This window comes from Aquarana catesbeiana, linkage group LG03, assembly GCF_042186555.1.
Source record: "Aquarana catesbeiana isolate 2022-GZ linkage group LG03, ASM4218655v1, whole genome shotgun sequence".
In the NCBI taxonomy this organism is placed as follows: Eukaryota; Metazoa; Chordata; class Amphibia; order Anura; family Ranidae; genus Aquarana; species Aquarana catesbeiana.
The window spans coordinates 309822641-309850002 of NC_133326.1; the positions used below are offsets into that span (position 1 = coordinate 309822641).

General features: G+C 45.3%; 1 protein-coding gene across 1 annotated transcript in view; it reads right to left on the minus strand.

The window, feature by feature from the left end:
- Positions 1-27362, minus strand: part of NEDD1 (NEDD1 gamma-tubulin ring complex targeting factor) — a 149674-nt gene that overhangs the window by 26278 nt on the left and 96034 nt on the right. The window contains exon 14 of the mRNA XM_073620264.1: positions 8310-8376. Coding sequence (XP_073476365.1) covers positions 8310-8376 — 67 coding nt within the window. The remainder of the gene's footprint in view (positions 1-8309; positions 8377-27362) is intronic.

Genomic DNA, 27362 nt, shown 5'->3' on the forward strand with positions numbered 1-27362 from the left:
AACTTTCTCCTATCTCCCGACTGCATCTCTGGAGCTCAGCCACAGTGATCTTTGGGTTCTTCTTTACCTCTCTCACCAAGACTCTTCTCCCCCGACAGCTCAGTTTGGCCGGACGGCCAGCTCTAGGAAGGGTTCTAGTTGTCCCAAACTTCTTCCATTTAAGGATTATGGGGAGGCCATTGTGCTCTTAGGAACCTTAAGTGCAGCAGAAATTTTTTGTAACCTTGGCCAGATCTGTGCCTTGCCACAATTCTGTCTCTGAGCTCTTCAGGCAGCTCCTTTGACCTCATTATTCTCATTTGCTCTGACATGCACTGTGAGCTGTAAGGTCTTATATAGACAGGCGTGTGACTTTCCTAATCAAGTCCAATCAGTAAAATCAAACACAGCTGGACTCAAATGAACGTGTAGAACCATCTCAAGGATGATCAGAAGAAATGGACAGCACCGGAGTTAAACACATGAGTTTCACAGCAATGGGTCTTAATACTTAGGACCATGTGATATTTCAGTTTTTCTTTTTTAATAAATCTGCAAAAATGTCAACAATTCTGTGTTTTTCTGTCAATATGGGGTGCTGTGTGAACATTAATAAAGGAAAAAAAATGAACTTAAAAGATTTTAGCAAATGGCTGCAATATAACAAAGAGTGAAAAATTTAAGGGGGTCTGAATACTTTCCATCCCCACTGTATAGGCGTGACACCAGCTATTATTGTCTCTCATGTCCTGACCATCCTGGTCTTTGCATTGGTGAATGTTTTGAACGCTACCACACACTAGTGGAGTACTAGCGTAGGGTGCAGCACTGCACAGACTAGGATACACTTTCACAGGGTCTGCAAAGATGCCATTGCATTTTGGGAAACCCAAACCTGGAACCGAACCGTTACAGTTACAAATAAAAGTGTAAAAGAAAAAAAAAAAAAAAATTTATATATATATATATATATATATATATATATATATATATATATATATATATATATATATATATATATATATATATATATATATATAAAAGTTTATTGTTCTCTCTCTCTCTATTGTTCTGCTCTTTTTTACTGTATTCTGCAATGCAATGTTTTATTGTTACTATGTTTTATCATGTTTGCTTTTCAGGAATGTAATTCTTTTATACTTTACGGTTTACTGTGTTTTATTATTAACCATTTTTTTGTTTTCAGGTACGCCATTCAGCTGCAGCACCGATTTATCTTGACAGCAACAGCATTTGCTACCACGATATGTAAATCAGCGACTCCAGCGCTGTAGAAGGTGATTTCTCCATCAGTTAAAAAAAAAAAAAAAATAGCATATATGGGGGCAAGGGTGGAGGAACAATTTGCCCATAACATTAGGGGCAGATTGCCCCCATGCTTTGGCATATATTTTTTAGGCACAGATTGCGTTAAAAAAGGTTTTATTTTTACTATGTTTTATTGTATTTGCTTTGCAGGTATGGTAAGTCTTACTGTTATATTGTAATGTTACTTTGTTTTATTGTTAATAGGGGGTGCATCTTCACTGGTCTCACGATTCGATTACGATTATCCTGTCCACGATGCATCACGATTACAGTGCATGGATAAAAACTTTTTATCCGAAAATTCAAGCAGTCAGAAAAACAAAATTTTTCTCCAGTGGCAGAGGCATGTTGGGATCGGTGGGATCAGAGGCATGTTGGGATCGGTGGGATCAGAGGCATGTTGGGATCGGTGGGATCAGAGGCATGTTGGGATCGGTGGGATCAGAGGCATGTTGGGATCGGTGGGATCAGAGGCATGTTGGGATCGGTGGGATCAGAGGCATGTTGGGATCGGTGGGATCAGAGGCATGTTGGGATCGGTGGGATCAGAGGCATGTTGGGATCGGTGGGATCAGAGGCATGTTGGGATCGGTGGGATCAGAGGCATGTTGGGATCGGTGGGATCAGAGGCATGTTGGGATCGGTGGGATCAGAGGCATGTTGGGATCGGTGGGATCAGAGGCATGTTGGGGTCGGTGGGATCAGTGGCAGAGGCATGTTGGGATCGGTGGCAGAGGGATGTTGGGATCAGAGGGATAGAGGAGATCAGAGGGAATCAGGCAGAGGGATGGTGGAATCAGAGGCGGATGGTGGGATCAAAGGCAGATGGATCAGGCAGAGGGATGGTGGGATGGGAGGCAGAGGGATGGTGGGATGGGAGGCAGATGGATCAGGCAGAGGGATGGATGGGATCAGAGGCAGAGGGATGGATGGGATCAGAGGCAGAGGGATGGATGGGATCAGAGGCAGAGGGATGGATGGGATCAGAGGCAGAGGGATGGATGGTGTCACAGACCTAGCTGGGACAGAGGCTGTTGGAGAGGACTGAATGCAAGCCTGTTGCCTTTTGATTATGGGCCCTGGATTTTCAATGGAACGGTGCTTTGTGGGGTGAATTGGAGGTCCGGTCTGAACTGTACTAATCGGACTCAGTCGTGTATATATGTATATATTGTTTGTTGTTTGATTCTGTTGGGGACTCCTTGCTGTGGCTCTGTGTCCCTGAAGAGGGAGGGGGGATTCCTCCAGCAGCCCCCTGCTGATAAGACTGATTCATTCTGTTGGGACACATCCTGTGAGGAGATGCTGGTGTCATCAACCTGTGTTTATGTTAATTGAGAGAGCTGATCACATTAGCCACCAGCACTGGCTAGGAGACGAATGGTCTAGGCTGAGGAGGGGGGGAGATTGTTGTTTGTATTGTTAATTGTAATTAGCTCCAGCTATTGTGTTTTTTTACTACTGTGTGAAGCTCGGTGCCCACAAGTCTGAGTCATCTGGTCTGGGTAAATTTTGTAGTAAATTAGGTCATGTTAATTAGGTTAGCTTTGAGTCATCCTGGTGTATAAATGTGTGTGAGATCTCAAATAAAAAGTTAGTTCTGATGTACTCCAAGACTGGTGTTGTCTAGTTCTTGGGGGTTCCTATAGCCAGATCCATTGGACTTGTGTTCCAGAACTTAGGAAGCGGTATACTGATGGAAGCACTCAAGCGGAGTGTGGGACGTTCCGTGACAGATGGGATCAGAGGCAGAGAGATGGATGGGATCAGAGGCAGAGGGATGGATGGGACCAGAGGCAGAAGGATGGATGGGACCAGAGGCAGAGGGACGGATGGGACCAGAGGCAGAGGGACGGATGGGACCAGAGGCAGAGGGACGGATGGGATCAGAGGCAGAGGGATGGATGGGATCAGAGGCAGAGGGATGGATGGGATCAGAGGCAGAGGGATGGATGGGATCAGAGGCAGAGGGATGGTGGGATCAGTGACACTGGCACTCAGGGTACAGGCATTCACATAGTAGAAAAACAAACTGCTGCTGAGAGGACAGAAGTGATGGAATCTGCTGCTGACAAACAGAACACAGTGAACTTCACAGATCTCTCAGTGCTGAGAGTTCAGCTCTTCCCTGTTGCACATTCCAGCACTCTAGGAGTTAACATAGTGGAATGTGTGAACTCTTCCACATAGTCAGTACAAGTTATTCCAATGGTGGGCATACCCACCGATCAATCTCTTCTTTTCGTTCAACCCACAGGCTGCATGAAAAAAAAAAAAGAACATTACAATGTATGCACAAGGACCAGCAACGTACTGGTATGTTCCTGGACTTTGAGTGATTATACCAGAATGATGCCTGCAGGTTTAAGCATCATCTTGGTATCATTCTTTTCAGCCAGCTGTCGGCTTTCATGTAAAAGCAATCCTAGTGGCTTATTAGCCTCTAGACTGCTTTTTACAAGCAGTGGGAGGGAACGTCCCCCCCCCCCCCCACTGTCTTCCATGGTTTTCTCGGGCTCTCCTGTCCCAACAGGGAACCCAAGAATGCAGCCGGTGGTTCCGCCAGCTGACCATAGAGCTGATCAGAGACCAGAACGGCTCCAATCATCTCTATGGCCTAAGAAACCGGAAGCTACAAGCATTTCATGACTTAGTTTTTGCCAATATAAACCGTGCCATTGGGAAATTGGCAAAGCATTTTATCACACTGATCTTGGTGTGGTCAGGAGAGATCTAGGGTCTAATAGACCCCAATTTTTTTTTTTTAATGTAACTGTCACTACCTATTGCTATCATAGGGGATATTTACATTCCCCGAGATAACAATAAAAACAATTTTTTAAAAAATTAAAAAATGATAGGACAGTTTAAAAATATAATAAAAAAGCAAAAATAAAAACACCCCTGTCCCCCCCCATGCAAAGGCGAACGCAAGCGTCGGTCTGCACGTTTGTGTGCAATTTTAAAGTATGTCGTGTTTGGTATCCATGTGCTCGGCATTCATGAAAGCAAGGGCTTTCATGAATGTGGTCGCTGCTATAGTTGCGTCAGGGTCCCAAAAATTATTAAAGACCCTGACCAAGCCTGAAAATGACCATGTATACACTATTAGGGATTTTATTTTCTGTGATACTAAAGGAGTAGTTTATGCCATCAAATATCCCTGTAACTTAATTTATATCGGTAGAACAAAGAGGGCTTTTAAAGTCAGAATGGAAGAACGTGAGGAATATAAGAAACGGATTGGATAAACATCTGTCCATTCACTTTAGAGATAAGCACAGTAAGAGTCCGGAAGGGATGCAATTTTGGGGGATAGAGGCCCCTAAACACCATTGGAGAGGATGTAATTATATTAGAGAAATCAGTAAGAGAGCCATGGTGGATATACCAAATGGGGTCTTTATCGCCAGGGGGATTGAACAAGGAGTTTGACCTCCAGTGCTTTCTTAGCAACCTTTAGAGTGTTGACACTGTTTGCTCGCTCTCTCTATGCTTCTGTATATATAACGATTGGTAGTGTCACAACCTATGGTGATATTAATGCCATTTTTGGGGGAGGGCTATAGTGGTTCCCCCTGCCTCTTTTGTGGTTAGTAATCAAATAATCATTTTTTCCTCTATAAAAGTTTAAGACCCTTCAGGGTTTTTCATGCATTTAGTACCATTACCTGGGAGTTCTTCTAGGATACCTCGTTCCCTAGTTTTGGGTTTGCAAAAACGTGCTATTTTTATACTACATCATGGTCACCGTAGTATATATTGGAGCTTGTAGCCAGTAATACTATTGACGTTCCGCGGCTCTAACATCATGGCAGTAATTGTAGTTTATGGTTTAGACAGGCCCACAAAAAATGGCGCAAATCGTGGCTTCACTTCAATTGCCACCGATGCAATATATAACCCAGCAGCTTCCAACATCCAATCAGATCCCGAGGAAAACACGTGATAGCCCTGTGTCATCACGTGTAGAGGAGGGGCCAGGACGGTGGAGGAGACCGTTACTTGCTCTCTAAAATAGCTGCTGATACTCACAAGTTTGCAAGCCGTTTGGAGAGGATTTTTATACTCAATGTTTACTATAGTTTGGTGCGCTTGAAGCACCTGTGAAGTGTGAGTGCCCTGATGCTTTTTACCTGCATAAACATTTCTGGATTATACTTGGGAGATCCTGCAAAGCCCGTTATACTTAGAGCCCAGAGGTGGTTCAGCTGCTTTTGTAGACCAAACTTGATTGTGCGGTCACATACCTGGAGGTGAGCACAGGAGGGGAGCACGTGTGTGAAGTCACTGTTCTTATTGCCTGGATCACCACCACAGTTATTTTATGGGACATTGTTCCTTTATTATTAATTTTGATGTTTATGCGGAGCCCTTCAATATTTTTTATTTTCACTGTGAACTTGCTTGAAACAATATTTTAAGTATTACACTATATTATTCACTTATCCATATATTGTTTTTTCTCAATGTGCACTTTTTATGTTATTGTTCATGGCAACAGTTCTTGGTATTTACATTAGTGGGGTTAATATCACATAGCGCTGCATTTTTTTATTTTTGTCACTAAACGATATATTGCTCACACGTGACATGAGTATATGTGGAATTACACCCCAAAATACATTCTGCTGCTTCTCCCGAGTACAGAGATACCACATGTGTGGGACTTTTTGGGAGCCTAGCCACGTACAGGACCCCAAAAACCAATCATCGCCTTCAGGATTTCTAAGGGCGTAAAATGGTGATTTTACTCCTCACTACCCATCACAGTTTTGGAGGCCCTGAAAGGTCAAGATAGCACAAATCCCCCCAGCACTAGGGTTATTGCTCTCACCCTACCGATCGCAGCGATACCTCACATGTGTGGTTTGAACATCATTTTCATATGTGGCGCTGCTCATGTATGTGTTCGCTTCTGCGCGCAAGCTCGGCGGAACGGGGCGCGTTTAAAATTAGTTTTTTTTATTAATATTTATTTTAGACCTTTTATTTTTACACTGTTTTACACTGTCATTTGTATTCCGATTACATGGAATGTAAACATCCCTTGTAATAGAAAAAAAAAGCATGACAGAACCTCCTAAATATGAGTTCTGAGATCAAAGAAGACCTCGGATCTCATATTTACAATAATTATATATATCATTTTTTTTTTTTTAACCGCTAAGCCACCGCCCACCGTCATATGATGGCTGGACGAGGCTTCTGTTGTTCTGGGAGGACGTCATATGACGTCCTCACCCTCCCGAGCCACTAGGGGGCTCGCGCGCACCGCCGGCGGTGCGCGCCCGCTGCGTCACTCGGGACCCGGTGCGCGTGCCGGCGGCCGCGATGTCCGCCGGGCACCCGCGATTGCCGGGTAACAGAGCAGGAGCGTGGATCTGTGCATGTAAACACAGATCCACGTCCTGTCAGAGAGGAGAGGAGACCGATGGCGTGTCCCTTGTACATAGGGACAGCGATCGGTCACCTCCCCCAGTCAGTCCCCTCCCCCCACAGTTAGAATCACCTCCTTAGGTCATACATTAACCCCTCGAGCGCCCCCTAGTGTTAACCCCTTCCCTGCCAGTCACATTTACACAGTAATCAATGCAATTTTATAGCACTGATCACTGTATAAATGTGAATGGTCCCAAAAATGTGTCAAAAGTGTCCGATGTGTCCGCCGCAATATCGTAGTCACAAAAAAAATTGCAGATCGCCGCCATTACTAGTAAAAAATAAATAAATAATAAAAATACTATAAATCTATCCCCTATTTTGTAGACGCTATAACTTTTGCGCAAACCAATCAATATACGCTTATCGCAATTTTTTTTTACCAAAAATATGTAGAAGAATACGTATCGCCCTAAACTGAGGAAAAAATGTGTTAAAAAAAAAAAAAATTGGATATTTATTATAGCAAAAAGTAAAAAATATTGTGTTTTTTCAAAATTGTCCCTCTTCTTTTGTTTATAGCGCAATAAATAAAAACCGCAGAGGTGATCAAATACCACCAAAAGAAAGCTCTATTTGTGGGGAAAAAAATGATAAAAATTTAATTAAGGTGCAGTGTAACATGACCACACAATTGTCATTCAAAGTGCGACAGCGCTGAAAACTGAAAAATGGCTTGGGCAGGAAGGGGGTGTAAGTGCCCTGTATTGAGGTGGTTAAATGACGTCTTTAAGAGCTATGGGTAGAAGTGACGTTTTGACATTGCTTCCGCCCTGCAATGGTATGGAGACGGGTGGGGGCCATCTTCCCCTCACTCGTCTCCATACAAAACCAGAGAGAGGACCCGATCGCCTCCTCCGCTACCGATGGCTCAGGTAAGCGGCGCAGGGCACCGGAAAGCGGCGGAGGGCCCTCTCCCACCACCGATAAAAGTGTTCTTGCAGCGAATCCGCCGCAGAGAACACTTTTATCTGAAACCGGACCGCTCACTGAAGAAAAGGATACAGGGGTTATGGCAGCTAGCTGCTGCCATCACAATATCCCTCTTCAAAGTGCTGATGTATATCGGCATGAGCCGGTCCGGAAACGGTTAAAGCAGCGCAGTGCCAAATTGTAAAAAGTGCTCTGGTCAGGAAGGGGGTAAAATAATCCTATATTACAAAAAGCTATTTTTTTTTTTTAATCTACATCACACATTTTTTATTAGTATCTACATGCTGTGAACTGAACTTTTTTTGTGGCAGCACATGCCAATAAAATATTAAGTGAACTGCAAGCTACTTAGAAAGCAAAGCTATACGATTTCTAAATAACAGGTTCTTTCAGAGCTGCTTATATTAGGCTTTATTAAGACAATACTTTTCTAGAACAAATGCTGAGGCAAGAAGTCTCCTTAGTGTTGCTTTCTTTGGCATATTTAATACTGCAATAAATTTTGTAATTGCCTAACATTCAGCATTCTTTTTGCTTCCTCAATGTTCAAAAAATAAAAAATAAAAACAATTCATCAATAATCTTACATGTATTTAGGTGAATGAACTACATTTCTGTATACATACCGACTGCAAGTGAAATTGCTTAATCATCTCCACTTGTAAATTGACAATATCTCTATGACAGGCTTCCCTAGAAAAGAAATAAAGTAATTTGGTCATTATACTCTATATACCAAAACATCCAATATACTTGGCAAAGCTTAGTTTTCAGAGGTATTTTTTTTAAACAACAAACATGTCATACTTACCTCCACTGTGCAGCCGCGGACATCCTCTTCTGGGGTCCCTGGCGGGTCCCTCAGATCCTCCCCGCATCAGATAACCCCCTAGGAGAAGCGCTCTTCCGAGTCCAGCCATTGCGTCCAGAGACACGAATGCCAGGCTCGGCCCCGCCCCCCGGCACCCATGTCATTGGATTTGATTGACAGCAGCGGGAGCCAACGGCTGTGCTGCTATCAATCTATCCAATCAAGAGCCAAGACCCCATGGAGAGAGGGACAGCGCGCCCCCGCCAAAGAGATGAAGGGGCTCAGCCAAGTAAAACGGGGGGGGCTGAGGGGCCGGTGACTGCCAGGTGTTTTTTCACCTTAATGCATAGGCTACATTAAGGTGAAAAAACACGAGGGTTTACAACCCCTTTAAAATAAACCTGCTGATTTAACAGTTTTCCCAAAACCGTTAGATTTAAGGCACGCCTCTGTTAACCACTTAAGCCCCAGAAGAGCTACCCCCTTTCATGACCACGCCATTTTTTTTCGATACGGCAGTTCCGGACCAGCCACCGCAGTTATACTGAGACAGGTTGGCTCGGTTGGTCAAAGCGTCGTAGCTGTACGTTGATCTATTGAAAGTGTAGGACCCACTAATCATGGGGTACTTTGTCGCAGTAAGTGAGCTTAGCACCATATAGCACTATGGTGTGACCAAATCCCCATATTTTTTGATAATGTTTTTTGAAAATGTCTAGGTGTTTTAAATTAGCCTTGCTGGATGTAAATGTCTTTTTTGCATGTGTGTGCTGTAATATTTTTTTCTGTTGTATGGTCTTATGGCTGCACCATCTTTAAGGGTGTGCCCCCCAAATATCTTGTTTGTAGCTGTATGTTGGGCGCAAGGCCGCCTAGGGGGCGACGATCGGATTTGCTTCAGAACCGATCAGCCCCCAGGCCCAGGCCAATGATTTCTGGCCTGGACCTGCTGATCGGTCCTGACGAATGAAATCCTCCCCTGCCTGTGCAATCGTAAACACAGGGAGGGGAAGTGATGTCATCTCCCCTTGTGGAACTCTCTTCTGTTCCAGAGAGAGGAGAGAAGACATCTCAGATTAAGATTAACTACACTGGCACAGCACACATAGGCACACTTGTCACCCACCGATCGCGCCCCCCCCCCCCTCCAGTTAACCCCTTCACCCCCTTTTACTGTGTCATCCAGTGCAGCGTTCATATTTTTTTTTTTTTGATCACTGTACTGGTGTCATTTGTGACAAAAATTAAAGTTACGCTTACCGGTAATGTCTTTTCCAGTAGTCTTTCAGGACAGCCACATTGAGAGACCTTGGCTCCTCCTCTTCCTGGGAAACACTGCGCCAGCCCCCATAAATTTACACCTCCCACTGCCAGCCTCAACTTTTTCTAGAGCACCTCCGGTTAGCTGGGGAGACACAAGAACACATTAACATACTATCACATATTACTATTGTGCCCTTTTTTTTTAGGTCCTGCTCAAGACCCCCCAAAATTTCAGGTGGGTACTAGGGCTGTCCTGAAAGACTACTGGAAAAGACGTTACCGGTAAGGATAACTTTAATTTTACCTCCCCGTCTTTCAGGACAGCCACATTAAGAGGATAGACGAGCACTTACCACTTAGGGTGGGACAACAGCTTGCAATACCTTTCGCCCAAAGGATTGCTCACTTGCTGATACCAGATCGACTCTGTAGTGTTTCACAAATGTGGTGAAACTGGACCATACGGCTGCCTTGCAAATCTGCTCTGGCGTTGCTCCAGCTCTTTCCGCCTGTGAAGCTGCCATAGCTCTAGCAGAGTGTGCTTAAATCCCCATGGGGGCCTCTCTACCCGCTAGCCTGTGGGCCTGACTAATAGCTATTCTGAGCCACCTGGCAATGGTACGTCTAGATGCCTTCTGTCCCTTTCTTGCTCCGCAAAAAGAAATAAAGAGAGTCTGACTTTCTAAACCTCTTCGTCAGCGCTAAATAACGTAGGATGCATCTCCTGATGTCTAAAGTATGAAACCTAAATTCCCTTTCACTCGAGGGATTAAGACAAAAAGTTGGCAAAATTACTTCCCGGCTTCTATTGTATTTCGAAGCCACCTTCTGTAAAAAAGCCGGGTAAGTCTTAAAAATTACTCTATCCAAAAATACAACACAAAAGGGGGGGTCTAATTGAAAGGGCCTCTATTTCACTGACCCTCCTGGCTGTGGTTACAGCCACCAAAAAAACAGCTTTAAAACGTTAGGTCCTTTAGAGTACACTCTTCTAAAGGCTTGAACGGGGGTTCAGTCAGAACCTGCAAGACCAGGGAAAGGTCCCACTTAGGGAAGGAAGGACCCTGCAATGGTCTCTGTCTTGACAGGGCTCTGAAAAACCTGACCACCCAGGTGTTGGTGGCCAGGGAATTCTCTAGGTACGCGCTAAGCGCTGAAACCTGGCTTTTAAGGGTACTGATGGCTAACCCCTTATCAGCCCCGCATTGCAGAAACTCCAGGACTGCTATAGGGCACTGCACCTTAAAAGAGTTTTCTATGCACCAAGCTCTAAAGCGTCCCCAAACCTTTTGGTAGATTCGGCGCGTCTCCTCCTTTTTACTATCAAGGAGGGTGGATACTAGTTGATCGGAAATGCCCTTGCTTCTTAGAATCTCTTCTTCAGAAGCCAAGAGGCTAAGTTCCAGCAGGCCTACCTGGAGCCAGGGAGGTTCCGCCGCCAACTGACCGAGGATCGAGAACCAAGCTCTCTTGGGCCAGTACGGAGCCACTAAAATTAGCATGGTGTTTTCTACCTGGAATTTTCTTAGAACTGCTGGCAGAAGCACCGGAGGTGGGAAGGCGTAGCAAACTCTGAAGTGCCATCTTTGTGTCAGAGCGTCTACCCCCAACGCGTTCTCCCATCTGCTGAGAGAGAAGAAGTATGGGGTCTTTGTATTGCTTCTTGAGGCAAATAGGTCTATTTCTGGGAGGCCCCATCTCCTGACTATGAGGTCGAAGACCTCCTGATTGAGTACTCAGTCCGCCTCTCTCAACTGTGTTCGGCTGAGAAAATCGGCCACTATGTTTTCCTTCCCTTTTAGGAACACCGCTGAAAGGGACAGAGTATTGGCTTCTACCCAGCCGAGGATCTCTGTGGCTAGGCTTAACAGAACCCCACTTCTCGTGCCACCTTGCTTATTTATATAAGCAATGACCAAAGAGTTGTCGGACCATACCTGGATATGTTGTCCCAGTAGGTCTTCCCTGAAAGCTCTGAGTGCCAGTTCCACTGTTTTTAGTTCTTTCCAGTTGGAGGACCTTTTGAGCTCCTCCTTTTTCCATGTCCCCTGCGCCAACCGAGGTCCCAGATGTGCCCCCCAGCCTCTGCCACTTGCGTCCGTAGTTATCACTCTGGACACTGGAATGATCCACAGACGCCCTTGTGACAAGTTTATCTGCTTCCTCCACTACCAGAGGGACCTTTTGACCCGAGGAGGGATTGAAAGCAGAGTGTCTAAAGACTCTTGTCTGTGGTCCCACACCTTTAGAATCAGTGCCTGCAGGGGACGGAAGAGAAGGCCTGCCCACTGGACTGCCAGGATGGCAGAAGTTAGAAGGTCGAGGGTTGACATGGCCACCCGTATAGATACCTGCTGATTGCTCTGAAGGCATGCTGCTGCTTGGTCTAGCTCCAGAATTTTCTCTGGTGGGAGAAAAACTCTCAGCTGAGTAGAATCCAGCAGGTATACTAGATAGGAAATCTGTTGAGCTGGAATAAGGCTGGATTTTTCCAGATTTAGTAGCCATCCTAGCCCTTTCAGGGTCGTCTTTGTTAGTTCCAGATCCCCGATTAGTTGTTCTGAGGATGGTGCGAAGAGAAGAAGATTGTCTAGGTATGCAATAATTGATACCCCCCTGATTCGCAAAAAAGCCATGGCCTTTGCCATGACCTTCGTAAATACTCGGGGTGACAAGGATAGGCCAAATGGCAGCACCTGAAACTGCAGGTGAATAGTTTTGTCTTCTACCTTTACTGCCAGGCGCAAGAATTTTTGAAAGGCCTCCGCAATGGGGATATGCAGGTATGCGTCTTTCAAATCCAGTGACACCATGTAACAGTTCTGGGGAAGTAACGCCCTGACTGTGAATATCGATTCCATCCAGAATCTTTTGTAGATACTTTGTTCAGAGGTTTCAGGTTTAGAATTAACCTGTAACTCCTCGAGGGTTTTTTCACCACGAAAACGTGTGAATAAAAGCCTGTCTTTTCTTCTTTTGGAACTCTGCACACTACATTCTGTTGTTCTAGTTCCTTTAATGCCCCTAGGAGGGCTTCTGCTTTTGCCGTACACCTGGGGAGAAGCGTTAAGCTTCGACGTGGAGGGGGCTCTGTAAATTCTAGACAGTACCCCCTTCATATGATCCCCAGGATAAATTGGTTGGGGAAGATTACTTCCCATTGTGGAAGGAAGGCTCCCAATCTTCCCCCCACTGTGACCCCTGAGTCACTGGGTCTTACTGGGCTGCTCAGGATGGCGAAAAATCGCTCCTCCTTTGCCCTTACCCCTTTGGCTCCAAGTTTTTTTCTCCTGTGTCTTGGGAGGCCTTCTTTTTTGTGGATGAAACCCCTCTTGGGTTGATTCGGGGGTTTTCGTTTCACTGGGAACGCCTTCTTTTTATCGGCGGTACGGTCTAACACTGTCTTCTAGACCTGGTCCGAAGAGCAGCTCACCGGTCAGCGGAATGCCACAAAGTTTAATTTTTGAGGCATTGTCACCTGGCCATGTTTTGAGCCAGAGGGCTCTTCTGGCTGAGTTGGCAAGTGCAGCAGTCCTGGCTGACATGCGCACTAACTCAGCCGAAGCATCCGCTATGTATGCTACGCCTCTAAGAATTGTTGGAAAGGACGCCAAAATAGTCTCCTTTGCCGTACCTGCCTCAATATGAGCCTGGATTTGTGTAAGCCAGTGCTCGAGGTTTTGGGCCACCACCGTGAGTGCCATCTCTGGTTTCAGATTACCTAGAGTTGATTCCCAGGTCTTTTTTAACAGGCAATCAATTCTCTTGTCCATGGTATCTGTCAGAGCTCCCAGATCCTCGAAGGCCAGATCCGTGTGCCTGGACACTTGCGAAAATGCTGCATCCAATCTGGGGTTCTTGTTCCAGATTGAGGCAGGATCGTCCGAAAAAGGGAATCTTCTTTTTAGGGACCCAGAAAAGAAGGGTTTCCGTTAGGGATCCTACCATTCTTTTTTGACCGTTTCTATTAGGACCTCATGAACAGGAAATACTTTTAGTTTCTGTTCTTTTAAGCCCCTATACATCTGGTCATGGAGAGATAGGGTTTTTTATCCTCCTGGATACCCAGGGTAGTGTAGATAGCCCCTAGGAGGTCCTCTACCTCATCAAGGGACAACTTGTACCTTGAGGGATTCCTGCACTCCCCTTCCCTACTCTCCTCCTCCGAGTCGTCCTGAGAACCGGAGGTAGCACTGTCTGGTTCCTCCCTGGCTTCCTCTCTGGAAGTGCCTGCCACTTCTGAAGTAGTGGCCCCCAGTTGGGAAGATGCAGAGTCCTGTGCTAAGAGTGGGGTTGTATTCTGCGATGCAGGTGAGGGTTTAAGGGGAACCTGTAACCCTTCAAACAGGGTCTTAAATGATTGGAAAGTTGAAGATAATTCCTTAACTGATGCTGCTAACCCTGTTCAGAAATTCTTTCGTTAACAAGAGCATCAATACAGTCCTTACATAAGACCTTTTTCCAAGCCTCCCCTAGGGTATCCCTACAGGAGGCACAATTTCTCTTAGAGCTATGTGGGGTTTTTTTCTCAGAAGATTTCTGAAAAACCAAACACCAATCAATATCCCCACAACACCTCACACAAAAATACAACCATGGGGAGAGTCAAGTCCCTCCTATAAAATGAGGGACCTGGTCCCCCCCCCCCCCCCCCCTCTGCCCACCTAGAGGGATTCCTTCCCCTCCCCCCACTACAGGAACCATAAGGGGGAGGGAGAGCCTAGGTAGAGGGGGAACCCATCCCCAGGGTACCCTTACCTTAAGCTGGCATCGCTGAGCGCCGTCTGAGCATCTGCTTCCGACATGCTGGTGGGCGGCCTGTGGAGTCATCACACCGCCTGTGCAGTGAACAAACTCATCTCCAGCCTGTGCCCGGCCCTCTATCAGCGCCGCGCGACCCGGAACCGGAAGTCGCGGGTCAAAGGACACACTTCCGCCCCCCGCCGGAAATGACGTCATCCGCCGTCCGCCCCGCTCGGCTCCACTGAGGCCTGTACGCTGTACAGGGGGGACAGAGATGCCTCCTGCAAACAGCCCTGTGACTGTGAAAGAGGGCCCCCACAGACTTGCACCCACGCTCGGCGAACTGGGGGAGGCGGACAAGATGCGGCCAGTAAGTAGCCTGCTGCTGCCCCAGAGACCCCTGTCTCTAGTTAGGGACTTCTTTAGAAATATAGCCCCCAGTCTCCCCGAATGCTTAGGCCTGGTTCTTAACGCAGTGTCTCCCCATCAGGGGAAACACAAATAACTGAGGCTGGCAGGGGAAGGTGGAAATTTATGGGGGCTGGCGCAGCATTTCCCAGGAAGAGGAGGAGCCAAGGTCTCTCAATGTGGCTGTCCTGAAAGACGTGGAGGGAAAATCATTGTTAGGGAACTTAGTGGTAGGCCCAGATAGGGGAGTTGGGGGGGGGGGAATAGTCCCTAGACCCAATAAAGGCTTAACCCCTTGATCATCCCGTCACCAGTGATCATCTTATCAGTGTCACGGGTGACGCTGGTTAGCTAGTTACTTTTTTTTTTATAGCGTCAGGGCACCCACTGTATATTACCTAAATAAAAGTTTAACCCCCTGATCACCCGGCGGGTGATATCAGTTAGGTTTTAGCATCAATTAGAGTCTGCGTTGCCCCAGGCAGCGTCAGATTAGTGCCAGTAGCGCCAACACCCACACGCGCAACATACACCTCCCTTAGTAGTATAGTGTCTGAAAGGATCAATATCTGATCAGATCTATACTAGCGTCCCCAGTAGTTTAGGGTTTCCAAAAACACAGTGTTAGCAGGATCAGCCCAGATACCCACTAGCACCTGCGTTTAGCCCATCCTCCCAGCCCAGCACACCCAAGTGCAGTATCAATCGATCACTGTCACTTACAAAACACCAAGAGCCCTTTCACACTAGGGCGGTTTGCAGGTGCTATTGCGCTAATAATAGCGCCTGCAAACCGACCCGAAAGTGCCGCTACTTTCATTCCAGTGTGAAAGCCCCGAGGGCTTTCACACTGGAGCGATGCGCTGGCAGGACGGTAAAAAAAGTCCTGCCAGCAGCATCTTCGGAGCGGTGAAGGAGCGGAGTGTATACCGCTCCTTTACCGCTCCTGCCCATTGAAATCAATGGGACGGCCGCGGCTATACCGCCGGCAAAGCGCCTCTGCAGAAGCGCCTCTGCAGAAGCGCTTTGCAGTGGTATTTAACCCTTTCTCGGCCGCTAGTGGGGGGTAAAACTGCCCCGCTAGCGGCCGCATACCGACTCAGGAGGTATGCGGTATTATTAGCGGCGTTTTACCGCCGACGCCACCCCCGCCCCAGTGTGAAAGGGCTCTAAACACTTAACTGCAGCAGTCGCAGAGGTCAGGCCTGATCCCTGCGAACGCTAACAGTTTTTTTGGTAGCGTTTGAAGCAGTAGCTGACAGTCAGGTGCTATTTTTTCCCTTTGAGTATCACTAATGTATCAGTAAATTGAGACGGCCAAAATGACCAATCGAAGGTACACCAGTGAATAGGCCTACACGTTTCTGAGCCTGACAGATGAGAGTGAAGAGGAAATCACCCATCTGTCTGATTCTGGCTCAGAATACTAACCAGTAGACAGCAGCTGCACCCTGACAGACAGCTCTGACAACGGAGTAGTGGTCCCTGCCAAGGTCAGGCGTACCTGACCCCGTTCTTCTGCTGTTGTTGAGGTACAAGAACCACAGGGCTCTCGTATGGAGCAGAGAGCCAGTACTAGTGCTGCTCATCCTTCTGGTGAACTGGCAAGCATCAGCGGCCTAGTACATCCTGGTCGTAGTCAAACCAGCACTGCAGTATTACGTGGTGACGTGGCGAGTCCCATAAGTGCATTTTAAGCTGGTGAGGGGGCTAGCACAACTTGTGTCCCGCAGCCACCAAGACGACAAACACAGGCCGTCAAGCCCATGGTGCCCTTCCCTGCTGCATTTGCCAATCCGAATTGGGAGCCCACCACTTTTGCAGCACCCGTACTTCCCCCATTCACTGGCCAACCCGGAATTCAGGTGGGAACAGTTGATTTTACGTCACTTGATTTTTATTCGCCGTTTTTCACAGAAGATCTCTATAGACCTATTGTGGGCCAAAGCAATTTGTATGCTGGTCAATTCCTAAGTTGATCCTTGCCAGAGATTAGAGACCTATTACGGTCTCCAAATTTAAGACCTTCCTGGGTCTATCCCTCCTCATGGGCATCACTAAAAAGAACGAGTTGCGGTCATATTGGTCCACTGACCCAATTCACCACATGCCCGTGTTCTCTGCCTCCATGACCAGGACACGATACAAGCAGATCTTGCGGTTCATGCATTTCAATGATAATGAACTGTGTCGTCCTCGGGGTGACCCTGGATATGGTCGGCTCCACAAAATTCGGCCCCTTGTAAACCACTTCAACCAGCAGTTTGCAGCCTTGTTTACTCCGGATTAAGTTGCCTGTGTTCAGGAGTCCCCGATTAAGTTTTGTCCGCTTGTCTATCAAACAATAGCCTCCCAGCAAGCGTGCCAGATACGGGGTCAAGATGTATAAGCTCTGTGACAGGGCAACAGGATATGCATATAGATTTATGGTTTATGAGGGAAGAGATAGTCAAGTGGAGCCGGAGAACTGACCGGACTACATAGGGAGCGCTGGTAAGATTGTATGGGACTTGGTGTCACCCTTATTCGGAAAGGGGTACCACTTGTACGTGGACAATTATTACACAAGTGCCACTTTTTAGTCACCTGTTCTAGTCACCTTGATTGTGGAATTGGTGCATGTGGCACCATGCGATCTAATCGTCGGGGCTTCCCCCCTACGGCTTGTAGAGTCCTGACAGACGTGGGGAGAGCCTTCTTTAAACGTAATAATTTGTTAGCAGTGAAGTGGAGGGATTCATGGAATGTTTTCGTTCTGTCCTCCCTCTTCACAAGTACGACAGTCCAAATTCTTAAGGCGACTGGTGTTGTGGAGAATCCTCTTTGTGTCCACGAATAAAACCTTAACACGGGACTGCCTGTAGACTGCCCGACTGCGTTGGGACGCTGCTTTGTCCCAACGCAAATGCAGTGAGCCAGCTGCATGAGAGGCATTTTTCGTATATCCTCCCTGGTACCCCCTGCCCAAAGAACACACCAAAGAAGATGTCGTGTCTGCAGAAAACGCGGATTTAGGTGCAACACCCGCTTTTATTGTCCCTCCTGTCCTGACCAACCTGATCTCTGCATTGGTGACTGTTTTAAACGCTACCACACACACTAGTGGAGCATTAGCGTAGGGTACAGCACTACACGGTCCTAGGGCACACTAATGCAGGGTCTCAAAAGATGAGATGGCCATCACATTTTGAGAGACCCTAATCTGGAACGTTTACAGTTTATATAAAAGTGCAAAAAAAAAAAAAAAAGAGCATATATGCCGAAGCACGGGGGCAGGGGTGGAGGAGCAATTTGCTCCTAACATTAGGGGCGGATTGCCCCCATGCTTCGTCATATATTTCTTAGGGACAAAGTGCGTTTAAAAAATGTTTTATTTTTTACTATGTTTTATTGCATTTGCATTGCGGGTATGGTATTACTGTTATAATGTAATATTACTCTGTTTCATTGTTATCCATCATTTGCTTAGCAGGTACGCCATTCAGCTGCAGCACTGATTTATTTATCTTGACAGCAACAGTGTTTGCTCTCACGATAAGTAAATCAGCGACTCCAGCTCTGTAGGTGGCGATTTCACCACCAGTTAAAAAAAAAAATGGTGCATGTATGCCCATCATTAGAAGTGGTTGGGTGAAGGGCGGTATTCTAATGGTGGGCATACCCACCAATCAATCTCTTTTTCATGCAGCCCACAGGCTGCATGAAAAAAACATTACAATATATGCCCAACAAGGACCAGCAACGTACTGGTATGATGCTGGACTTTAAGTGGTTATACCAGAATGATGCCTGCAGGTTTAGATATCCCCCACCCCCTACTCCATGGTTTTCTCTGGCTCTCAAGTCCCAACAGGGAACCCAAGAATGCAGCTGGTGGTTCCACCAGCTGACTATAGAGCTGATTGGAGACCAGAACGGCTCCAATCATCTCTATGGCCTAAGAAACCGGAAGCTATGAGCATTTCATGACTTAGGTTTCGCCAGATATAAACAGCGCCATTGGTAAATTGGGAAAGTATTTTATCACACCGATATTGGTGTGGTCAGATGCTTTGAGGGCAAAGGAGAGATCTAGGGTCTAATAGACAGCAATTAAAAAAATAAATAAAAAACACACACCCCTGTCCCCCCATGCTCACACGCAAAGGCGAATGCAAGCGCTGGTCTGGTGTCATATGTAAACAGCAATTGCACCATGCATGTGAGGTATCACCGTGAAGGTCAGATTGAGAGCAGTAGTTTTAGCAGTAGACCTCCTCTGTAAATCTAAAGTGGTAACTGGTAAAGGATTTTAAAGGCTTTTAAAAATGTATGTAGTTTGTCGTCGCAGGTTTGTAGCGGCAAGAAATAGCTTGGGGTGTCTACTTTCCAAAAAGGGGGCATTTGGGGTGCTATCTTGGCATTAATAAAACATGCAAGTTGGTAACCAAAATGGTTACCAACTTGCCTCCAATGTATGCCATATGTCAGCAGCATCAACATGTACACAACCTGCTACAGCTAATAAAACAATGTAGGGAACCAAAGATCAGGTGAAGTTTGCTAAGCATTTTTTCCCTGTTTTGTAATATCATTCTGGTCCAGTTATTAGCTCTTCATAAAAACGATATTTAGAAATAGTTAAAAGAGAAGTTCACCTTGGAACAGGTTACATGTTCCACCTGTATTTAGGGTAGAACATGTTTCAGCTCCAGCCTCCTCTCCCCCCCCCTTCTTGTGACAGTGGGCGGGGGAATCTTCTCCAGGCACCTGCTTTTAGAATTGAAATCTGGCGTCCATGCGTCATTCATTCATAGAGTTCTGTGAATGATCTACATGTAGCGTTGGCCGCAGCAGCCAAGTTCTCAATGAACTGCAAGTGCACTCGTAAGCACTTATGTAGTTCCATTGATTTTTCTTGCCATTCAGTAAATGCCTGCCAGTATCGGAGGTACCGACAGACAGCTGAGAAGAGTCTGCATGATCCTGGCATTGTACCCACGATCTTCTGATCGTGAGTGCCATGTCTTACAGGTTGCACTTTTTTTTTTTTTAATTTAAAAAAAATGCATATTTTTTACCTGCGATGCGCATTTATTATTTTTTTTATATGCCAATTCTGTTACATTTCTGTCTGGGCATGGCAGGAAAAGATAATGCAATGTTCTACCTGTAAAATCCCATTTTATTAAATCACACATCACAGGACACAAAGCATCTTCATTTCCATGCCAATAGGATTATGCTGCCACCTTCCGGTAATTGGACACGGAAAAAAAAAAAAAAAAAAAAAAGAAAAAAAAACCCTCCAGGCAATAACCCCTCTCTACTGGGCATGCCAATTTTTGTAGCAAGCCATAAACCATTAGGAAATGGGGCAGGATATCTGTGTCCCATGATGTACTCCGTGAAGGAGTCAAGGATTTTACATATTTTTAAACATATGGTGGTGACTACCATGTGTGTAAAGTATTAATTACTACACTGGCCCAGTGCCCATCACGCTCAGACTCTTGGTGCATAGATTGACTGAAAATGCTATTCAACGCTCGCTAAAGTCAGATATGCGCTGTTTACAATTAATAGAGAATCTGAGGCACTCACAACTTTTTGTCTCCCTTATTACGGGTTTAAACCAAGGCTAAAAAGAAAAAACATGTCAGTTTAACCACTTTAATACCAGGCACTTAGACACCTTCCCGCCCAGGCCAATTTTCAGCTTTCAGCGCTGTTGCAATTTGAATGACAATTGCGCGGTCATACAACACTGTACCCAAACAAATTTTTTATCATTTTGTTCCCACAAATAAAGCTTTATTTTGGTGGTATTTGATCACCTCTGCGGTTTTTATTTTTTGCGCAACAAATAAAAAAAAGACCGAAAATTTTGAAAAAAAGTTTCTTTGTTTCTGTAAAATTTTTTTGTAAATAAGTTTTCTTCTTCAATGACGGGCACTGATATGGCTGTACTGATGGGCACTGATACGCACCGATGAGGTGGCACCGATGAGGTGGCACTGACGGGCACTGATGATGGGCATTGCTAGGTGGCACTGGTATGCGGCACTAATGGGCACTCATAGGTGGCACTGATGGGTACTGATGGGTACTTATGGGTGGCACTGATGGGCACTGACAGGTGGCACCGATGGGCACTGACAGGTGGCACCGATGGGCACTGACAGGTGGCACTGATAAAACTGATTGGTGGCATTGCTGGGCAAAACTGAAACAATGGTGCCAATCAGTGCCCATTTGTGGGCACTGATTGGCACAGATTGGGCACATGTGGATGGCCATGGGGTACATACCTGGCCATCCACATGTTGCCCCTTCCCTGGTGGTCCTAGCGACGATCCCTGGTGGTCCAGTGTGGTGATCTAAGGGGGGGTCTACGCTGATTGTTTATCAGGAGAGCCGCCGATAGGCTCTCTTCTACTCGCGTCTGTCAGATGCAAGTGAGGAAAAGCCGATCAACGGCTCTTCCTATTGACATTGTGATCAGCCGTGATTGGACACGGCTGATCATGTGGTACAGAGCCTCTGCCGGAGGCTCTTTACCAAGATCGGTGGAGCGATGCGTCGCGGTGGCATGTTATCCTGCTGGACGTCATATGACGCTCAGTCAGGATAACGGATCCACCGCCCGGCTGTCATCTGCTATGGGCCAGGCGGGAAGTGGTTAAAATAATAAAAAAAAAAAAAAAAAAAAAGTTGTGAGTGCCACAGAATTCTTACTTTTTTTAACCACTTCAGCCCCGGACTACTAAGGGCAATTTTTTGCGATACGGCACTGTGCCGCTTTAACTGACAATTGCGCGGTTGTGCGACGTATCCAAACAAAATTGATGTGCTTTTTTCCCCCACAAATAGAGCTTTCTTTTGGTGGTCTTTGATCACCTCTGGGTTTTTATTTTTTGTGCTATAAACAAAAAAAAAAAAAAAAAAGACTGACAATTTTGAAAAAAAATATATATACATTTTTTACTATAAATATCGCAAAAAAAAAAAAAAAAATGTAAAAAAACAAAAAAAAAAAATGTCTTCATCAGTTTAGGCCAATATGTATCTTCTACATATTTTTGGTAAAAAAAAAAAAATTACAATAAGCGTATATTGATTGGTTTGCGCAAAAGTTATAGCGTAGCGTCTACAAAATAGGGGACAGAGCATAGGACATTTTTATTAATTTTTTTTACTAGTAATGGCGGTGATCAGCTTTTTTTTTAGTGAGACTGCGACATTGTGGCAGACAGATTTTGACACTTTTTTGGGACCAGTGACATTTATACAGCGATCAGTGCTATAAAAATGCACTGATTACTGTATAAATGACACTGGCATGGATGGGGTTAACACTAGGGGGCAATCAAGGGGTTAAGTGTGTCCTAGGGAGGTGTTTCTAACTGTGGAGGGAGTGGACTAACTGGGAGTACAGAGAGATCGCTGTTCCTGATCAAAAGGAACAGACGATCACACTGTACTCCCCTGACAGAACAAGGATCTGCTTTGTTTACACTGGCAGATCCCTGTTCTGCCTCTCTGCGGAGCGATACGCCGGCCACATGCATCGGCTCTGGGGCCGTACACGCGCCCACTGTATCTATTATACGAAGTGCCGTACCGATACAGCGATTCGCGCAATAGAGCCGCCCTGCCGCACTATAACTGCAGCGGATGGTTGGCAAGTGTTTTAACTTATGAAAGTATGCAGGCCTTCTCATCCTATAAGAGAGAACGGTAATTTTAGGGGAAAAAAAGACAGGCCACCTTTTGAATTCAATTCTAAAAAAGATGTTAGTGCCAGCAACAGGGAATTCAGATCAATGCTTGTACCTCTTAGGTCTCATGCATGAAGCTTTGGCATTTAGCTGTAGGTGGAGGGCACAGGTGCACCTGCCAGTGGTCTGCCAAACTTTACGGAAGGCTGACAGCTGCTGCAACTGGATGGTGCACTTAGCAGTGCATGCATTTAGGGAAACGTGCCCAGGGACAAATGCTCAAAATGCAGACTGCTTACATTCTAAGCATTCTACCCTGGGCACACACTGCCCTAAATGCAAGTATCAGCTCCTCAGGTCAAGCTAAAGTTACATATACAAGTGACACACCCCCTTGGTACATGCCTGTCTACACGGCTCCATAGCAAGTTTCAACTTAGAAAGTTAAAAGTGATACTAAACTGGCTTGATAAAAGAAAAAAAAAAATTCAAGTAGCTATTTGTAACTCAAAAAAAAAAAAAAAAAGTACCTTCTATTGCTCTCAGAGTAGGGGAGCAATAGGCTCCTGCATTTGTCTGTCACTTAGTAGGGAAGAGGCAGCCAGGGCATTGCTTTACATGCACTGTGTGTTTCAATGGACGCACACAACTCTGCCTGGGAGCATGCATGCACAAGTGCCTCCTTAGCAGCCAGCTAGCTTAAAGACACACAAACAGGGAGGTAGGCACAGCAGTTCAGGGACTGGTTTAAGAAAAAAAATACATAATATGCAATTTTTTTTGGATTTTATCAGCTAAAATAAATTTAAAAAAAAAAGTTTTTATCACTTTGAAAAGGTGATGAGTATATACAGCCGAGGAGTGCGACATTTGAGTGAAAAACTGTTCCTTTGCCAAAAACAGGTTCACATCAACAGAAAGCTGCAAAGAAACTTAAAAATACAAACCAGGTTGGTTTGCTACAGATCTTCAGCTTGTGCTAGCTGTTTATTCCGAACATTTGATTTGCCAATATAAAATGCACTTCATATCAATATAGACTGATGTTTGATCAAGTTGCCAAAATGCCTGTTTCATTGCATGAAGCTGATAATTAATGGTGTGTTGTTAATGATTTAATAAAAGCTCAATCCCATGGGCAAATTAGCATAGTAATTTGAGTTGCAGCATTGACAAGTGATTTTACTTTCAGGAGCACGTCTGTGGTAGGCTTCTCTCTATACATCTACAAATGTGGCTCACAGGATTTCACATCCAACAGCTGGTTAGAATTCTATCTGTTCAGAACAGTGCACCCCCCTTCCTCCCAGTCCAGTCATGGTTCATAACACTGGAGAGGGTCACAGACTGCCACTGTCATTTGCTTTTCCTCTAAAGAAATTTAATACATAAACCCATCTGGTAGATTGCCTTAACATCGTGTGAAATCGTGAGGCTTGATAGGTTGTTGTCAGTAAAATAATGTATTGGCTTCAGACACAAAAGTTTTAAATAGTTTACAACTAAAATTAGTTTTTCCCAATTACTAAACCTACTTTAATACCCTTGTCATGCTCTGACTTCATTCCTCTAGGTGAACACTGGGTACAAAATAAAGGGTACAGAGAAATAAAAAAGACATTTGCATTTCATTGTAGGTCAGAACTGACCTTATGTTTGTGTTCAAAAAACTTTTTTCTTTTCTAAACCCAAACTGTATAAATGCACATGTTCACACAAGGGCTGATTTACAAAACATTTAACAAAGAAAAATTAAGCAGAAGCAAAAACAGAAATAAAACCTGACTGGTTGCTAATGAGGCCACCAACTTGACCCCTTCATGAAAGAAGGTAAAACAAATCCTAATGTCCGAACACAGTTTTGCAACTTTGAGATGTGTTCCTAAAAATTGTACATATCAAATCGCAACTACTTAGTGTATTCAGGTGATTTATATATTTTTTTCTTTTTTTAGGACAAATTGGGTTTGTCTTTGGTGGTAAATGGCAATGGATATCTCCCGATTTTTTTTTTTTTTTTAGAAAAAAAACAAAAAAAAACACACAACAGGCACAAAAAAAAAATGTTGCGGGGATATTTAGGTGTACATTTCTTGCAGTTACCATAACTTACCACCATAAAAAACCTCCTGACAATCGCAGCAATACCACGTGTGTTTGTACGTGTAGTAGGGCCCAGAAACAATACTACACATTTTGCTTTTTCTTATTTTACCTAAATACCCTGACACTATACTGAAGTTTTTTTAATCCTCCCTATAATACACCAACCTTGACCTAGATCAAACACTAATCCAGCTAGATTTTCTTTAACACATAGTTACACGTTTCTCTTCTAGTAAAGAGGAAGAGATTCAATTTACATTTTCTTGATTCAAGAAAAAGAAAAAAAAAAACATGGGGATGGGCTGTACAATGACTAATTACTGTAATGGCCATTCAGAGGATATCACAGCGATCAGGTGGATCAAAAACCAGGCCTCCCAGTTCCCAATCTTAAAGCGATGTTCCAGGCCTTTTATCAACTCCCCCCCATGTTGACTGTGAAGGAATGTGATGTAAATAATAATAATAATAATCTGAAAATGTCTATTTTCTTATGTGCATACATATTTTTCTCCTTACTCATTATATAAGTATACAGATTAGCTCTGTTCCTATATTTTCTCAAGATGGCGGGTACCCCCTGCATCCCACACATCAGAAGAACGCGGAACTGAAGATAAAACCAAGGACAGCCAGACCTCGTTATGAAGATTCTCCATTTTCTTTTTCTATCTTAACCAAGGAGATGTACCTATTAGACTAACATAGCAATGACGTATTTGTGTGTATAAAACATTAGCACCGCCTTGAATAAATTAGAAGTGTAAGAAGTAACGGAGCTGAGCGTGTCTCAGAGTGTTTACTTTTATATGCATGCATATCCACACTTTTCAATTAGAGACAGTAGCAGATAACCTTGGGCTCGATTGGAGCTCTTAATCATTTCCATAACAGCTGGTGCCGAAACCCGGGACCTCAGGCTACAGTCGAAGCTATACCGCGACAAGCATTCGGGCGTTAATTGATTGATAAGAGTGGGGTTTGCGCAGCCCTAACAGTACCGGTAAGTTTGATTTATATTCTTACCACTGTACGACTTTCTTATCTTTCGGTTGACGGCTGGATTCTGTCGGTATGCTGAGACTGTCTTAGAGGCAGGTATTTCCTCGCCTGAGGTTGTTTTAACGAACCTGCCAATGGGTTTCTGCTGTCTGTATTTGTTCACTGTCTGCCATTCTTTGGGCTACGAAACTCAGCAGTCTAAAAGTGCTACATGTGTGAATGTGTGGTCTCATCTCCAGATGAGCTGTCGGCCTCTGGAATGAGATTGTTTCCCTTGTAGCAAATGTTTATAGACGGGTTACTCTGGGTTTTAACGAACCTTTGAGGGTTATCTCAGCTGCTGGCTTTGCAGTCTGAAAGTGTTACAGAAGTCTCACCCCAAGACGAGTTGTCGGCCTCTTGGTGTAGAGCTGTAAAAAAACGTCTATAAACGGGTTTATTTTTGCAGGGTGGTCTGCCCTTGTGGTTATCTTAGCCTGCTGAGGCTTTACAGTTCAGAGAGTGGCAGGTGTAATGTCCTGTCCTGAGAGTATTTGTGGTTTACTGTTTGCTATACATGAGAGGGGTTGGGGACTGGTGAAAGTCAGAGAAGGAGGCTACCTGAAGGATCTGTTGGGTCACAAGCCGTTGCTCCCTACTACCCCTGACGTGCTTGTACTGAGATTAAACGTACATTACCCGGTGACAGGGGAGTTTGGGCAGACCCTCAAAGAGATAGAACAGAGAGCCAGAGAGGAGGGTCATCAAACCATCAGTTGTCCTCATTCCCCCTTCAAACCGTCAGCCGAGACTGCGGCAGACGAACAAAACAGAGTTAGAGACCTTGGTTACGTGTTAGGAGGCCCTGAGAGAGGAGGGGGAGATGGGTCAGAAGAACACTAAACCGGAGAAAGGAATCCTAGCTTGTGATATTGTGAAGAGGAGGGAGGGCAGTGAAGCAGTTAAACGGTTTTCCAAATTAATGAAAGTTAGTGGTTTCACAGATTACGTTGCTAGGCTATAAGCAGAGGAATGGCGTGTGCTGATAAGAGAACAAAGGGGGGTTTTGTGTGATAACGGCTTGTTGGCTGTGGCAGAAGCTTGCAAAGGCATTGCACAACGAGGGTTGAATTGAAGAGGAAATCAAGAAAGATGCCAATTGTATTATGTATGTTTATCACAGAATTGATAATGTGCCTAAACCACCCCCCTATCAAAAAACCTGGACCGAGAGAAGGGAGGGACAACCCTGCCCTCCACCACTCCCTTCTCTCCCTCCCAGCCCAAGCACAGCCCACTGTGACAACTCCGCCCGGCGGCCATCTTGGTGCACCCATGCCTTCACTCACTGCCCAGCCCAGTGCACTTCCTGCCGGAGGCCATCTTGGTACACCCAGTGAGCTCAAACACTGCCTGTACCCAGTCCTCCCTGTTTTAAACAGGGATGGTTCCTTCCACACACCTGTCTTCCCCAATACGGAAGCACCACATTCCCAGGCCGGATATGTTAATGATGAAGAAGCGTCTGAGTGGGAAGCCCAACAACTGGCAGCAAGGCCACCCACTGATTTAACCCCCAATCCGGCTCCGGACTCACAGTTCCGAGAGGATCTCAAACACATGCTGGCAACCATAAGGAACAGTGCCTCTTGTCAGCCCCCGCCCCA